The sequence below is a fragment of the Lampetra planeri genome, chromosome 11 (assembly GCF_965212315.1).
Source record: "Lampetra planeri chromosome 11, kcLamPlan1.2.h2, whole genome shotgun sequence".
Classification (NCBI taxonomy): domain Eukaryota; kingdom Metazoa; phylum Chordata; class Hyperoartia; order Petromyzontiformes; family Petromyzontidae; genus Lampetra; species Lampetra planeri.
This window is the reverse complement of record NC_136117.1, coordinates 12,461,593-12,478,865: the sequence shown is the minus strand read 5'-3', so window position 1 is coordinate 12,478,865 and position 17,273 is coordinate 12,461,593. Positions and strand designations below refer to the sequence as shown.

At 48.1% G+C, this 17,273-nt stretch overlaps 1 protein-coding gene across 4 annotated transcripts in view; it reads right to left on the bottom strand.

The window, feature by feature from the left end:
• The window catches only part of LOC144721331 (transcription cofactor vestigial-like protein 4), a 56,715-nt gene that overhangs the window by 21,777 nt on the left and 17,665 nt on the right, over positions 1-17,273 (bottom strand). The window contains exons 1-2 of one of the 4 annotated variants that reach the window (XM_078598869.1): positions 3,754-4,607; positions 573-936 (exon numbers count right to left, since the gene is read on the bottom strand). In XM_078598869.1, coding sequence (XP_078454995.1) covers positions 573-936; positions 3,754-3,877 — 488 coding nt within the window. In that variant the 5' untranslated portion in view covers positions 3,878-4,607. Of the gene's footprint in view, positions 1-572; positions 937-3,753; positions 4,608-17,273 lie in introns of those variants that run through there. The other 3 variants (XM_078598870.1, XM_078598872.1, XM_078598871.1) reach the window with 3 other exon arrangements.

Sequence of the window (17,273 nt, the reverse complement as noted above, 5' to 3'; positions counted from 1 at the left end):
AATAAGTCATCATAGCAATAAGCCTAAACTAAGGCAATTATAGGGCAACAATTGCTGGCCACATTGAAGCCTGTACTACGTCAAACTTGGAGCGATATGGAACGGCGCAATGCGAGCTCTGCCTAGAAAAACTGTTGCCAGTAACGATTGTGGGAAAATTATCCGAGTGCATAATGACCTTTAGGGGAAGCCTTAGGACAAATTTACAAACTAATTGCCACTGGTGTTCATGTGGGTTTTCGCAGAATCATCCTAATATACCACAGCCAGCATTCAAATCTATTAAACCAGCATTGGAACCACTACAAAGTTACCACCCCCCCCCCCAACACTGAGGGCCACCCAGAGGTTCCTGAAGGCCCAGGGCTGGGAGACCCATGGCAGAGTGCCACGTGGGGGCCTCCTTATTCATTATTCGCGACCCAAAAAAAAACAACAACAGGCTCATTGTGGTGCCCTCTTTATAGTGTGAGACCAGGGACAACATTCCCCTTTTGCACCCCGCCCCCGACTATCCAGGCAGCCCTGAGCCTGTCCATGTCCAAACACGGCCCGGCCATGCTCCTACTCACAGGTTGAGTGGCATGAGGCGGCTGGCCTTGGTGGCGGGGTCCTCCTCGTCCTCGCTCTCCACGCTGCCCTGCTGCGAGACGCCGTCGGCCTGCGGCCTGGTGAACTTGCGCTTGCCGGGGCTCGCCGGAAGGCCTCCCCCGGTGGGCGACGTCACCATGGGCACGGGAGCGGAGGACGGCGCCGCGGGCTTGTTGTGCATGGTGAGCGCCAGCGGCTGCGCCTGCACTTCGTCCTCGTCCACCTCCACTGGAGGAGGAGGGCGCGTCCTGATCCCATCGCCGCCGCCGCCGTCACCGCAGCGGGGTAGCTCGGGACGGGAGGGCATGGCGATGCCATTCCGCTGGAGGGGCAACGGTGGACCTGCTGGCAGAGGGTGCAAACGGAATCGGAATCAGAAATTTGTAGTTTACCCTGGTTCAAATCGGATGAGCTATGAAGCTATTTTTCACAATGTCCTGCGAAGGGCGGGGGGGGTGAGACCCTGGACAGAAAGTTACAACAACAAATGATACAAAAGACGATAGGAGTGCAACGTATCGGAAAGGTAAAGCAAATCACAAAAAATACGTACGTAAAATAGATACAGTATGTAAGTTCAAATTGCATGAGTACACCAATTTCCAAGCTTCGGCAAGAGCAGCAAAACAACAGCAAGAACAGTCCCAGACCACACCAACACAACAACGCAGTCAAATGCAACGCGTGGCCGGCGTGAGCACGTGTGGTTTCCCGAGCGAGCGGCGAAACGCCACGCAAGTCGCACGCAACGTCCGCGTACGACTCGAGGGCCAGTGACGTCGCAAGGGTAAATGCGCAGCCCTGCAAGAGCGTGCTCATAGCACTGCTGGGCAGATGGGTCTGCACTCGAGGGAGCTCCCTCTCCTGGTTATCTGACCGAGTCTTGAAAGCTGGACAGACGTCTTGGATGAAGTGGCAGTACCCACACATCCGACTTGCAGATGAACGTAACGGTGGTGTACCCATTTACACCGCTGGGCGGACAGAGACACGGGGATTTCGCGACAAAAATCTGCCCATTGCTCTAACTGCCACGCAGGGAGATCCAACCGTTGACGTGTAGATTGCAAGTCCAGTGTGTTAACCGTTAAGACTGCGGCAGTGTCCCCATCTGCATCATTAATGAACACATTAACGGCCTGCATTGGCAGTGGTGCGCAAGCATGAAACACATCAAAACCAGCTTCATCATCTCAAGACTCGCATTGAGAGTCCGTCATCACGGAACTCATTATCATGATTATTAGATAGTCACCATATGTGGAACACTTTAAACGACGTTGCTTCCATTCTAAATTTCCATTCCGTCGTCGCTGGAGCTGCGTATTTTTTGTCAACACAATGGTGGAATGTCCTCTTTTGGACGACGGCAACTCGCATAACTGCAATTTTCCGTAACATTTAAAATATATATATTTGAGGCCACTGAAAGCAACCTTTAATGTGCAGCCAATCCGCCCACACTCATCCGCAGACCAGAAGGGTTTTCAAAGCCACAGTGCAGCACAGCCTCCTGTCTTTGATCGGCAGACCTTCCTGTCCTCGGGCAAGCTTGCCACCACCTGTGGCTGGCTTTTGAAGGTGGGGTGGGGTGGCGGCATCGGTCTGCATCTCCACATTGTCTTAAAGATTCATCAACGTGTCCACCACTCTTTTTAAAACTCTTTGATGTGCCTCTCCACCTTAGCGATGGTATCATCATCAACATCATCCCTTATCCCCCTTCCCAATGGGTACAGAGCCGCGCCAACTACCTCCAATTAGCCAATTTCACCGTAACAACACGCATCAGCGTAATTAGCCATGACACTCAATAAACTTGACACGAATTCACTTTTTTTTTCTCAGGCGCACACACACAAGCACGCACGCTACTGTACAATGTATTGTTTTATTCATCAAAAGGGAACATCTTCAACACGGCGCTTCAAAGACTGAAACCTTTCCGAGAAAAAAAACCCAGAAACGTCCAATAAGCGCTGATATCCACTGGCAAACCGTAGCCCGTGGCCACACTTTGAACGCAAACTACATCAAAAGGCCACACACTTGGTTGATCACGTGTGGGAGGCTGACGGGTTTACTCGGGGTGCAAATGACTGCATCGCATTTTCATTTCCATCAGTGGTGCACGGTTTGCGGAAAGCTGCTGGAACAATTGGCAGTAAACACGGGGGCCTGCTCGTGTGCGTCGGCCCATGATTCGCAAGCTTCGTCACATTCAGTTGCACTCCGTTTATCCGCTACCCTGTTACCCGTCACTCAGCGAGCGTGAAAACTTCCGATTATCCGCGATTATCCGTGGTTGCTCCCGTCCCACAATGCAGCGCGGCGTCCGATTAACGACGATTTCATTGCGCGCGCGCAAGCGACGTGGCACGGCAAGTTCATCCTCGTAGCCGCGTTATTCATCTGCGATTCTCCTCTAAAAACGAGTGGGGCAAAATTCGCGGATGACTTCCACGACGCTGTGGGTGGGACGTGCAGGGTGGTCCAGATGTATTGTGACGCCCCACCCCCCCCCCCCCCCCCATTTAATTATCTAAAAACTCCAAACATAAATTAATATGCAAAGGTTTAAAAAAAATATTCGAGGTCATTTCATTTGAGGTCACAATACATCTGGACCAGCCTGTACAGGTCTTATTATATCCGCGATGTCCGTCCATTGCCTATTGCAGGGGGCGCCGATTATTGCCCAAATCAAGTTGTCCACATGTGATAGCAAACACCGTATCATCACGCATTACTGACCCGAGGTTCATAACGAGGGGATGAGTAGGGGGAGTCGAGAGACGTGGTCTATCCGAGCTGTGTTCCCAAGCAAGAACAAGACAAAGGTCCCCCGTATAGACTGCTGGGGCAAGTGCTGTTAGCGAGCACCCATTAAGGCCGGAACGGCACACGAGTGGGTGGGTGACCAGCACCACGCCCGGCTGCCTTTGTCTCCCGTGTGGCGATGATTTTTACACACCACCACACAGGTACTCATTTTAGGCTGAGTCGACCTTGGAGCGGTCCAGGACCGGTTCAGATAATCATAACTGGTGGTCGTGAACGGGGATAGAACTCGGGTCGCCGTGTTCAAAGCGCAGCGCGCTAACCGCTGCACCACCGCTCCTCAACAACAACACCAACAACAGCAGCAACAAACAACCTCACCTGAGCACCCGAGCAGGGCAAACTTCCCATTCTTGATCGTGTCGAGAAGAGTCAAGATGTCCATGTCGCCGAGACTCGCGGGCAGTTTGGCGGTGCAGCGCGCCGCCTCAAAGAGGCAGCGCATGTCCTGGAGGTGCGCCAGCGTGTCACCTGGCAGGTGAGCGGCCGTCCCCGGCCACTCAACTCCCTATCTGCGTGGCTAGACCTGCCACCAATCTCCAGTCTTACTACCGCTGCTTTCACACCGCCCCCCCTCCGCCTCCAACACACACACCGCACACGCGCGCGCGCGTAAAAAAAAAATCGAACGTTGTTCGGGAGATTTGAAAGCGTGGCCAATCGCCAGCCCCGGTACGAGGGGAGCCTCGTGAAGAGCGGTGGCCGCGCACTGTTGTTCACTCTTCAGTCTTCACAGCCATCACCGCCCCCCCTCCCCCATGTCGACAACAGCCCGAGAATGGAGTGAGATGCCGGTGGCCCCCCCAACCCAAAAAAAAATATTTCAATTCAAAGACCACGGAGAAAATATCAAACTTTTTTCCCCACGATTTCTTTTGTAGAAACCGAGTTAGCCACCGAACCCCTCCCTCCCTCTGTTATCGTCTTCGTTAAGAGCCTTGTCGCACTACCACTGCATTAGTGACCCCCCTCGACCCACCCGCTCCCTGGTCTTGCAAGTATCTTCCCCGGTCCTGCAGTCTCACTGCGCCTCTTTCCAGCTGCCGTGTGGGTGGAAGAAGCATCGGGCATTGAGAGAGCGGAGCGGCTGCGTTGAGATTTTTGGGCTATTCCGTGCGACTCGAGGAGCGCGCGCGTGATTGGCTGAGCGAAAAGGAGTGGGGGGGGTGACACGGGCAGCTCTCTGCATCCACCCCCCTCCACACACGCCTCTCTTAAGGATACCAAGACAAATATCCATCACTCTCATATATTGCCTTTAGCGAAGTGTTCTTCACAAAATTTCAGAAGGGCGGGCGGGCCGGACACTTTTGCCGATGAGACAGCATCAGTGTGTATGTGTGAGGGTTTGCCACACCATGTTGAAACCATGATGACGATGTTTCGTACATGTTGTGTATTGTCGGGGGCAGCAATCAAGGCCACCACGGGACCACATTAGTGGACCCGTGGGCGTTGCAATGAGGAAGACTGCTTTGGCAGGTTGTCGGAGCAGGTGCTGTAAGCGAGCACCTATTAAGGCACACGAGGGGAGGGAGTGGAGTGAGTGGCCAGCACCACGCCCGGCTGCCTTTGTTTCCCAAGTGGCGATGATTTTTACACATCACTCCAGGTACTCATTTGAGGCTGAGTCGACCTTGGAGCGGTCCACGACTGGTTCGGATAATCATAACTGGTGTTGTTGGCTGTGAGCGGGAATCTAACTCGGGTCGCCAGCCTCGTAGCGCAGTGCGCTAACCGCTGCGCCATCGCTCACCATACCGACGCATGTCACACGTGCAGCGTCCTCACACCTCGGGTGTTTCTGAGCCCCCCTCCACCAAAAACAAGTTACACTTATAAGCTTCGCAGGTTCAGAGCACAAACCCGAGATAATGTTTTATTTCCTGGGATTACTTGGACATATCATTTCCACTTGAGGATGATGAACGGAACACATTTTGCTACAGATACTTTTGTTTGCAAATTTCATCGTGGAAATCATGCGACGCGGGGACATCTACTGGACATCTGTGAAAAAGAGCTTTGTAGCTCGTCAGATTCCTCCAGGAGAAATGAATATTCTGACTCTGACACTGTGCGAAGTTTAACGACACATGTTAGATTTGTCCACGCATATCATCGTCGTCATCTTCGTCATTGTCGCTTGCTTTTGATTTATACCGCGCGTCCCCATTGCAGTGCATCTTCGAGGCATCAGAGAAAAGGGGCATGGCAGGTAACGAGACGGGATTCACCCGTTCGGAGAATGGATATGACATGTGGTGAACGGACGGGGCAGGCTCCGATAGGCTGCACGAAAACTCGAGTTCCACGCTAGAGAATGCAGTAGACAACCACTTACCCCCCCCACCCCCCGTTGATCTAAAAATGATGAACAAGAGACACTTAACACAAAGCTAAAACAAAACCATGATGTCATCCCTCTCTGCAGACATACAAACAGGTCTTCTTTAAGAGCAAGCTAATGAATGCTTGGATGGCCAGAAAGGGAGAGAGCCTTGCTCGAAAAAAACGAGGTTTGGGAAACTGCGGGGCGGGGTGGGGAGTGAGAGTCGGAGGAGTGGAGAAAATGGCAAGGGGGTTAGGCTGAATGACAAACACCTCCCCTACCCCCCTTGTAGACCCGCTCACCAACCCCACCACCCACCAAAACCAACTAACCCTACCCCGCAAACTCTGGCCTTCCAAGTACGCCGGCAATTCCTGGTATTCCAAACGCGTTATTCCAAATGCGCCCGAGCGAGAGGAATGTGCAATTGCCCACTGCGCTGCCACGCCGCTGCGGCGTCTTCTCTCGCATTACGCAACCAGGATTACCTCGCACTGTTCTGTTGCAGGTGTGCATGGGCACTACTTGGCGAGGCCATTGGTCATTTGCTGTTATTTGGAGTTCCTCCCCTGGCATATTGTGCTTCTTCTGGTTTCTATTTGCTTCATTGCTTAGACTTTTTTTTTACTTTTTGTTATTATGCTTTTGTTATTTTGGTGGCCCAAGTAGCTACTCTTGCACTTGAGACTTCATCCTGGTTTCTTGAGTCTCCCACGTGGTTAAACAAAATAAAGCTGAAACAACTCTATGCCGTGCCATCATCATCGGCCCTTGCCTACCCACTGCTGGATGAAGGCCTGCCCACTCCGTCATCATCCCTCACAGTCCAGAGCTCACTCCGGCGCATGAACGAATCTCGGCTCCATCTCCTGGCGGCAGACGTAAAACTTGTTCCCGCTTCTCTCCTTTGGCTTCAAATCCGTCACCCGTGCCGTCGTCCGTCGACCGTCGTCTCTTCTAGCGATTTAATAACAATAATTATTATTGACATTTGTTTTAAAGTGCATTTCATCCGTAGATCCCAATGCGTCACCGTGTGTGGAAGGCAGGAAATAAACATAACCTACAGGGTAAACGGCCAGAACTAGGCAGGGAGTAAAGACCAATTTATAGAAACCGAGTTATCACGACAGACTTAAATATATTAATGGATTCTGACTGTTATTAGCAAAGGCAAAACATTCCATAGTCTGGGAGCTGCACTGGCAAAAGCCGGATCACCCCAGGAACGGAGCCTTGGCCTCGGAGTGCTGAGAAGAAGGCGATTCGAAGATCTCAGGGAGATCGTTGGAGTCTAAAAATGGATCAGTTGCTGCGAATATTCTGTGGCTAACCCATCGCGAGACTTGCAGGCCAGCAGCAGCAGCAGGATCCTCTTTTGCTTGACTGGCAGCCAATGCAAAAACAAGAGAGGAGGTGTGATGTGCTCGCAAAACGGTGTGCGCATGAGCCCAAGGACATTTTACTCCTATTAAGGTGGCAATATGCCTCTGTTTGTGCAGCGGCAAGAGTTGCCAAGTTAGTAAGAATTTGGTTAACGCTTTGTTCAAATATAGTGTGCATAAAGGTCATCATTAGAACGATGATATGAAAAAAAAATTCCCATCGATCTTTTTGCCATCATGTCAGAGAAAACCAAGCAGAAACCCTCCAGCTAAACACGCACCTATTAGTTCATTAGGAATAGGCTATATATAAACCACTTCGAACCAGTCCCACAACCAGCGATATATGATACAATTCGTGAAATCATAACGAGGTAAAATTATTTTTACAGTTTTTTTCCTTTCCTCTGGAGCACAAAACAATTTCCTAAATAAACAAAAACTCGCTTCTCAATAAACTCGCAATGACACAAAATTACTTTCAAATGTGTACCGAGTCATTAGAAGCTGAAACGCAAGGCCGTAATTGGAGCATCTGCAAACAATATAGTTCATTTTCTACAGAGAAAACAAAAGTTCCGTCAGTTTCGAAAAAAAAAAACAACGAGCGCTTTGTGTCGAGCGTGGTACAACACTTGCCATGTTCAAAGGACTTGCAAGCACATCTGAAAGGCATTAAACATTTGCCCATGTTTCCCTGTGAATAAACCGTTTATTAAAGGCAGGGCAGAATCTCCCAAGTTGTGTTTGCATTCAAAATGAATCCGCCTCCTCATTTCCAACTACAAAGCTCACGCCTACCGTTCTACTTTGAACTCTTGGTCATTGGTGTTTGGGTGACCTTTTAGCGTTTCAATAATCCACAGCATTGCACCTGCACCGTCGATGCGGCAATTTGTAAGAGCGCCCGTTATACTTGGACCAAGGATGCTAAAAGTCAGCCTTATCGGTAAACGTATTTTTTTTTAGATTGTATTTTTTAAATACTTACGCGTAACAAAATGCTGCGCCGTATTAAATAAGACGGTATAAAATATCACGATAAACATAGCTGTAGTTTTTTCATCCAACATTATTTCTATACGAATTAGAATGTATATATGTATTATGTAGAGTATATCTTTTACATATGTGCCCACACTTACGATTTGACACAAATTGCCATAATGAGTTCAGGGGTGAGTGGTGTGCTTTCTCATTCAACAGGCCTCCTTTATTAATAGAGACGCACAATTGCCTTTCAACACCCGCCACCGAATTCATTCCCCTAACCTTGACAATGCCTTTGATGTGCGCAACACCAGAGCTGGGAGGCCACGTAGGGAATTAGGGTGACTTCTCAGACCCGCATCAAAACTGTACGATGCAGCCACCTTGTGGAACAAAAAAATACAAGCACACCACGTGTTTTTGTTCTTCCTGTGACCCCTATCGGTAAGAGACGATATGAAAGCACGCACGTGCTTGGGAAAACATAAGAAGTTTCACCTGACATTTGACAAATCTACTTGACTGACTTGAACGCAAAAATATCCAGATTTCTGCCTTTCGTGTGGTAGCGAATTCACGTTTCTACGTTCATGTTCAGGTTGGTGATTGAGCCAATGGGCAGCTTCAGGAGCAGCCTCATGGTGAATATCTGCGATGCTGCTGGGGAGTGATCGAAGCGGGCAGTGGCTTTACTACATGGTCCGTGGTTTGAGATTGGTGACTGCAAGTCACACACTGGGCTATTCTTAATTTTACATACGTATATATGTTGAACTTCGTTTGCACCGTACGTAGCCAACCATGCTATTTAATCAGGCGTGCGGGGAAAGGACAACAAACTGAATACACAAAGCAGCTTTAACAAAACATTGCTTTCCATCTCGATTTTAAAGTGCATAGCTCCGGTGGCTTCCTAATATTGGAAGGAAGAGCGTTCCAGACGGCCGCAGAAGCGCATCTGAAAGCGCACGACGCAGTGACCGTCTTTGTTCGATGGCCAGCCAAAAGCCAATTCTGCGAGGGTGACCGGAGTTCGCGTGATGATGGTTTATGCTCCTTGACGAGGATCAGCAAGGTATCGTGGTTCACTTGTGGCAAGCGCTTTGTGTGTAATGAGCACGGCCTTACAACACTTATACTCTTAGTTCTTTCGGTAAAGTCACGTAGGTAAAAAAATGAAATTAAATTAATAAAAATAAAATAATAAAATCACGACGTTTCGGAGGCAACACAAGTCTCCGTCATCAGGTGGGACCGTCACCTGATGACGGAGACTTGTGTTGCCTCCGAAACGTCGTGATTTTATTATTTTATTTTTATTAATTTAATTACATTTTTTTACCTACGTGACTTTACCGAAAGAACTAAGAGTATGAATCCTTGCAGTCACGAAAGCTTCAAATCTAGAACCTTACAACACCGGTATAAGATAGCCCTTCTCACCGGCGGCGGTGCTGCCGCACTGAGGTCGTCAGATTGCCGTCGTGGATTTATGGGGTTTCATAGCGGAGGCGGAGAGGCTTGTGGAGAGATTTGATGATCCAAGACCAACGCAAGAGGGCCACTTGGGCTCACGGGGTGAACCAGGCCATCAGGTGTGACTCCCCACTAAGTTCGCACACGCGGCATTCTCTCGAGTTGGTAATCTACCAGTGGCCCACTTGATTTTGAGTTGTTGGTTAGTTTTGTATTGTAACAGAGGTCGCAACCGGGTACCCCTACCCTACCCAATACCTGGCTACCCGTACCCGGCCGGGTACGGGTACGGGTAGCCGTTTGCGACCCTGGTGCGGCCGGGTACGGGTACGGGTAGGCCGTGAGTCACTGGTGAGTAACTGTTTGTCACTCATTTCGGGTAGGGTACGGGTACGGGTAGGGAACGGGTACCTGTACCCGGCCGGGTACGGGTACGGGTTCCCATTTGCGACTCTGGTGCGGCCGGGTACGGGTAAGGAATCAAAACCCGTTTTAGACCTCTGTTTTGTAATGACCAAAGTTAAAAAAAAAACATTTAAAATCTAAAGGTTATGAGTAGCACTGCCACGTGTTCTGGTTTTCCCAACATCGTCATCTTCTGTGCTGGGAAATGTGCAAGTCTTCCCGGGGAGATTAAAAGTCCCGGCTTTTATCCATATCACAACAATACTGTACGGTACACACCAACAAAAGCAATACGTTTACATGAAGTTCTTTGCTTTTATGGTATAATGAGATGTTCTACTTTATACGATATGACCTGAAATTATTTTTTGTACGGTACCTCAGCAGCAACCCGAGTTGGATTAGAGTTTAGGAATGGCCAATGTCATTAAGATATGCATTTGTAATCTAAAGGTTGCAGATTACTACATATGCGGCCTTAAAAGAAAATAACACATCAATTAGACGACGTTTTGGGCAATGCCCTTCTGCATGTGCTGTGAATAAGGGCCATTATATTTTGATTTTTAAGGCCACAGTGTTCTTGACGAAAGTGTTGAGTTATGATGTGTGCTTGTGCACCACTGCCAAAGCAGTACCACTAAATAATGTTTACTTATGTACTCGGTAGGTCACCGATTACTTTTTTTAATCCGTTTTTTTAATCAACTGTGAATATAGTGTCTCTTGTGGCTGCATGGTCCACTGGCGCTAATTTCATACACCATGCAGAACTTGAAAATAATTTATTTCCTCACACATGAGTCGATGCACACACTGCGAGTTTAACAACACATTTCAAGCAATGCATCGTCAAGCTCCTAATGAAGGCACGTGCAACAGCACCTTCTGTAAAATATTTCCAAATGCAGCAAAGCAATATATCAAAAGATATAATATGGTAATTATACAAGGCATATATTATATGCTCCCGCCATACAAATTACCATACGGTCATTTGTTTATGTTCGTTAATGTGTTTTTACGTCACCGCGTGTTTCCAACAATAATAACAAACTCAGTGAAGCATTTACAACAGGCCAACTTATGCACACACTTTAATTTATATTTGTCACAACCTGCTGAGTTGTTGTTCTGAATGAACACTTTGTATTCAACCCATACAGAACGCAACTCCCGTATACACACACGACCGAAGTTGCACAGTGTATTTTGAATCTTAGCAGCAACATTACATCGTGGATCTGCGGTAGCCACTGGTCGTTCTTTTCCCAGAAGTATCTTCTTTTTAGGGCAGCCTCCCCTTGGAAATCTGAAAGCCCTTATCAGGACATTAAAAGTCCCATTCATATGTCAGTTATGTATTAACACACCACTCAAGATTAAGCATTGAAATGTAGTCATCTCCTCTTCAGGTCATGTGAGCCATTATTTTTGCCATGATAATAATAATGATAACTTCTATAGCTCCGTAAAACATCGCTGACAATCATACCGTGATATTATTCAAACATCAGGGTATAATGTTAAATGCATTGCATTGCCTTGTACCCTGCTACTGGAGCAATCGTATTATGGTTTGCCATCTTTTCCACAGACCAAACTCATCTATTGTACTCAGCCTAGCTGTATCAACACATTCCTGCGGAGGAAGCTGGTAGGAACGTTGGGTTGCTTGGTCAATGGCCAGGGTCAACGGCGGTGTGGTGTATTCTGCAAATATGCCCGACTGAGAGGGCGGGCACAAGCCGGCGTGAGTAGGTTAAACGTTGAGTTTTATAAGGGCACCACGGGGTGGCCAGCCCTTCCCCACCCAGCCCCACCCCTCCCAACCCCCACCCAGCCCCTCCCCACCCTCCCCACCCAGCCCCTCCCCACCCTCTCAACCCAGCCCCATCCCTCCCATTTTTGGATCCACGACGGACGGACAGACACAATAATCCCCTGTGGGTTGGTGGAACCAGGAGGTTCCTACCAGTAAAACTTTGCAGTCTACTGTCATAAAGTTCAGCACAATACCAGGACCAGATCTCAATACGGAATCGGAATCTTTGTCTATAGTGGAGGAATCCGATGAGCTATTAAGCTCTTTTTCACAGGTGTCCAGTAGGGGTGGGTCAGAATGTTACGAGAACAAACAACATGAACAAACGATGGGAGTGCAAAGTATAGGAAACGCAAGAAAATCACCCCCCCCCCCCAAAAAAATCTATGTTTATTTTACCAGGTAAAGCCCACTTAGCTGTTAGCTTCTTTTTCAGAAGTGACCTCGCCGCAAATGATAGCTCAACCAAGTGGTTTGTGTGGGAATTTATAGCAGCCAAATACTCTAAATCAGGGGTCGGCAAGCGGCTCTTTAAGTGGCCAGCATCCTGCTGCGTTACCTATTGAGGGCAATCACCGTCTCGTGTGCACACGCATTGCGGCTCGTGAAATATTGAGTTGTTTTTTTTACCGAATTTGAAAAAAAATGCTCTTCTTGTTATTTTGGTTACCGACCCCTGATCCTTAACGCATGTTTATAAATGTGGAGGGGTGGGGGGGGAACACCTGAACACTGATGCAAATTCCCACACAACTGTATTGGGGTCAAACCCGGTCAGGCGGCAACCTTTACTATGAACTCAGCCACCTGGGTTCCAATTCTCGAGCCATGGCTACATCAGTGGCGAATATATTGTCATGGGCACAAATATGGGTGGGTGATATCAACCAACCTGCAATGGTCACGTGTGGTTAACTCAGGTCAAACAACCCCTACGACAATGCGGTGTGGGGAAGGCCTACATATAACAGTGGCGTGACAAAGGCGCTGCTAATTAGTATGTTAGTACATGACCAACCCCTATCCCCAGTGTATGTTGCCACGAAGGGTCATCGCTCGAAACTTCACGTACTTGATGTTTTCTTAAGGTCGGGGTGTTCTTGATGAATGTTTACATGTTTTGTTTTAATTGGTGCTCATGCACCATTGTCAATGCAGCAGGAGCATCGTCAAATAAACGATTGCAGGCAAGTGCTGTGTCAGCACTTCTGACGAGCGCGGTTGGCTATGTACGGTGCGAGAGAAGTTCCACACACGGTGCACACGTGCGACTTTTGACCCCATAGCCACGTTAGCAACGGCCGCATCTATGATCGCAGGTGCGGTTCAAAGTTTGATGATTAACACTCCGGGGAATTAGGCCGGAATTAAAGAAGCAAATCCGCCGTGGGGTTAACAAGACATTTCAGCAAGAGCTGATCAGAAACATCCCACATTGGGCATGGGTTAAAGTATTTTGAAAACCTTGCATACGGTAACCCGACGTAGCATTGTTAACGCGCGCGTGTGCGTGCCACACGATACGTTGAAGATAATGCGCAAGTGATGTTGAAGGCAAGCGGATTTTTTTTAGACGGATTTACGTGTCAATGTCGAACACAGACACTCGACTTAGTTATTATTACGCAAAACTCCACGACTACCACGCCGCTCACAAGATCGCCGATGAGTTCTAACGCACGGGAGGCTTTTAAAAAAACCACAACCCCTACACAGCTTTAACCAATTTAAACCCCGCATTTCTCATGTCTTGCTCCAATGAGCCAACAAAAGGGGCTGGGTCGAATGATGTCACCCCTTTCCTCGGCAAGCCCCCGAGTGGAACAGGATGTACGTACAGTACGGCAATGAGTGGCCTGGCAACCCGCAGCACATGAACACCCCCCCCCCAACCTCCCCATACGTACACCAGCCCCGACATGATACCTGCCCGTGTGCCTTGTGCACTCAAAGACTAAAGATCCCGGATAGCCTTGAGAGACTGTTTGGGGCACAAAGTGATGTTAGCGAGCCACATCATGAAGGTGCATTCTAAATCTCACGCGCGCGCTCACAATGCCCCTCGCATCACTTCCACCTCCGAGTCTCTCCAACTCCAAAAGACACCAAAAAAGACCACCCCCCCCACCCGTGTAAGCAAGCGACAGACTGTTAGGGCACAAAGTGCTGTTGGCGAGTAGCAGCGCCTATGAAGGCCGACCGCCTTTGTCTCCCCCCAGTAGCGATGTATTACGCATCGCACCGGGTACTCATTTTAGGCTGAGTCGACCTAGGGGAAGATCGGTTTCAGATACTCGTCACTGATGTTGTCCGTGAGCGGGAATAGAACTCGGGTCACCGGGTTCGTAGCGCTAACCGCTGCACCACCGCTCCACGCACACTCATGTCCCCCAAGTTTCCAACTCTTGATAATTGGTTTTTTACCCTTTTATCTGGCAACAAAACTGACAACTTTTTTACGAGGAGTCATGTTTGCATAGTCCACAATACCTGCAGTCATAATGCAAAATAAAAACATAACTCTGATAATGTATGCACTGTCCTTTCCAACTCTTCCCACACACACACACCCCTACGACTAACCCGCCCCACACAAGTCCACTGCCACATTACTTACTGACAGCATCGCTTCTTTGATCCGACGCACACCCAGCAACGAGCCATGGCTTCGTGCGCAAAACTTCATGAACTGGGTCAACTCAACAATTGCAGGCGGCGAACCTCGCGAATGCGAAAGGAGCTACTCGAGAAAAATTGTGCCCGCAAGATTGCACCGCCAATGGCCACGCTCGTTCATGTTTTTGTTCCCGTTTCATTTGAAGCTCTCGGCAACTGCTGGCCGAAGCGCTGTTTACACAAATGTCAATTTACTGTACCAGTAAACCTCACAGGTTCGCTACTGAGCATGGGAGGCTAATTGTCAGAGCTGTACTAATTACGATGGCAGTCTTCGTAACTGAACAATTACGCAGTATTGGCATGGTCATTACCGTTGACGCCCATCAATGGCGAGCGATATCTGAACCGGTCCTGACCTCCCACACCTGCTTTGGTGAAGCTGACCAGCTTGGTGAAGTATGGTCAAACAATACCAATGACCGGCACGACATGAGGAGGTCTTCATCCAGCAGTGGAGGCACCAAAGTGCTTTCAATCACTTTTGCAGTGGAATTTGCATGGCAATGTCCCTTCTTGGGAGCAACCCAAATTTTCTGCCCATCATATCAGCTTATGGAGTAGTGTTAATATTCAATAAACATATTATATATTGACATTAAAATATAAAAAAAACTAAGTATGTTATTATTCTTGGTTCTTTCGGTAAAGTCACGTAGAAGGGAAATAATAAAATAATAAAAATAAAACATAATAAAATAAATTCTCACGACGTTTCGGCCACAACGTAAGCAGCCTCCTCGAGCTTGCGTTGTGGCCGAAACGTCGTGAGAATTATTTTATTATGTTTTATTTTTATTATTTTATTTCCCTTCTACATGACTTTACCGAAATAACCAAGAATATGAATCCCTGCAGTCACGAAAGCTTTAAATCGAAATTTAAGTATGCATTAGTGTTAATAATACTGTTAAATAATACCGCGATACCAATCATTTACCCATGAAAGCCTCACTACATTTAATTTTCTTTTTCCTGAGGAAGCCGTGACATCGGCACGTTTGGCCAACACCATTGACGAGTGTTGGGGCTTGTGGGAGGAGGCCGGCGAGTCTGGAGAAAATCCACAAATACGAGGGGAGGTGCCACTGAGCACCGCAATTGCTCACAATCCACTGTGCGGTGAATGCCTCTCCGCATCGTGTTGCTCTTGGGGGGCTCTTTGAACATACTTCATAACGCCGGTCAATTTGGGTTGGTGAAACGGTGGCGGTGGTGGTGCCATTTCAGAAATAATTTAAAATTAATGTAAGTCACGTGTAGAAATCGAACTCAGGTCTCCGGTTTCATGAAGTGAGCCAATCACTGTTGCCACCATTTCATCCTTCTTCAATCGGCCCAACCATAAGATGCGCATACTGCCCCCAATGGGTTGACTAACGGCGTGTGGTCCGATGAATTGGTTACAATATCCGTACCCTCTATCCAAAGTCCGTTCCGGCTGAGAACAATCCACAGGATGATGTGAAGGGTGTGTGTGTGGCGTGCAGTAAATCACGTGTACGTAATTATCGCATGAGGAGGGGGTGGGGGATTTCCCCCCCAGATGACTCTACAGCGAAAGAAAAGATAACAGCGTGTGAGCGATACGGGCGCAGCTTTTTATATGGTACACGGGTGGATCTGTTGCGGGCCGTGGCGGTGGGAAAAAACCGTCGAGATAACGGACAAAAGATAATCGGACCGCCGTTTACTCCATTGTTGGTTGGGAGTTGCAGCTAAAATGTCTCTTTAATTCCTGAAATAAATTATTAAAAATATAGACAAAATGCGTAATTTCCCTATATTTCCGGAATATTGATTCGGCTTTTTCAATACATTTTCCCCCTGAAGGGATTGACTGACAGCATATTGTATGAGAATGATTATCAACTCAGGAAATCCTTATTGAGACTCATTTACTTCACTTGGTATGTTTGACCAATGATATAATGAGTGTTTGGCTTCATGTGAAAAGAAAACAGAGAACCCCAATAGGTGCACCCCCATATAGGAGGGGTGAACGAAGCTCTACACAGACCCAATAAGCCATGGCTTTATTGCCATATCCTGGCCACCTCATTGCAGCATTGTGTTCAACACCTGGTCACCCATCCAAGTACTAACCAAGGTCAAGCCCCACTTAGCATCCGAGATCTTGTGACCATGGGTGCATTTAAGGTGATCTGCTCGTAGGCGATTCGTCTTGTCAAAGGCATCTTCCACAAGTGACCTTTGACATCAGCATGCCCTCATCAGTCCATTACTGCGTGAGTTTCCCACGGTCCCTAATACCCATTGCTATGCTATCGTCATTTTTTTTATTGAATTTTATCAGCTTCATTTAACAGATAATACGTTCGCTTTAGTATACATTACTGAGTTTGCTCTACCCCTGGCTTGTGTGAAAGCCCCACCGGAGAAAGTCAGTCGGTAAAGCGGTCCGTTTATTTCGGTGTAAGGTCCACTCAATCAACTGAGAAGCTGCTTTGTCAATGGCGACCCGGCCGTAACAGCCGTTGCGGTAGCACGCATGTTACATGGCGGAGCGAGGGTTTACAGAGGCTGCATGGAACAAAAGCAGGGACATTTCTTTTTTATAAACATGGCTATTAAACAACCTGAGCTATGTGTAATGGAAATCTAGACAGCGATCCAAAATAAGAAAGGCCTTCTGGCCCAGTGCGGCTCAACTCTCCCCGCCCCTCCACCGTCACCCTTTTCGTGATCACCAACTTGTATGTTCACGTGCAACGTAAGCCTCTGCACACAC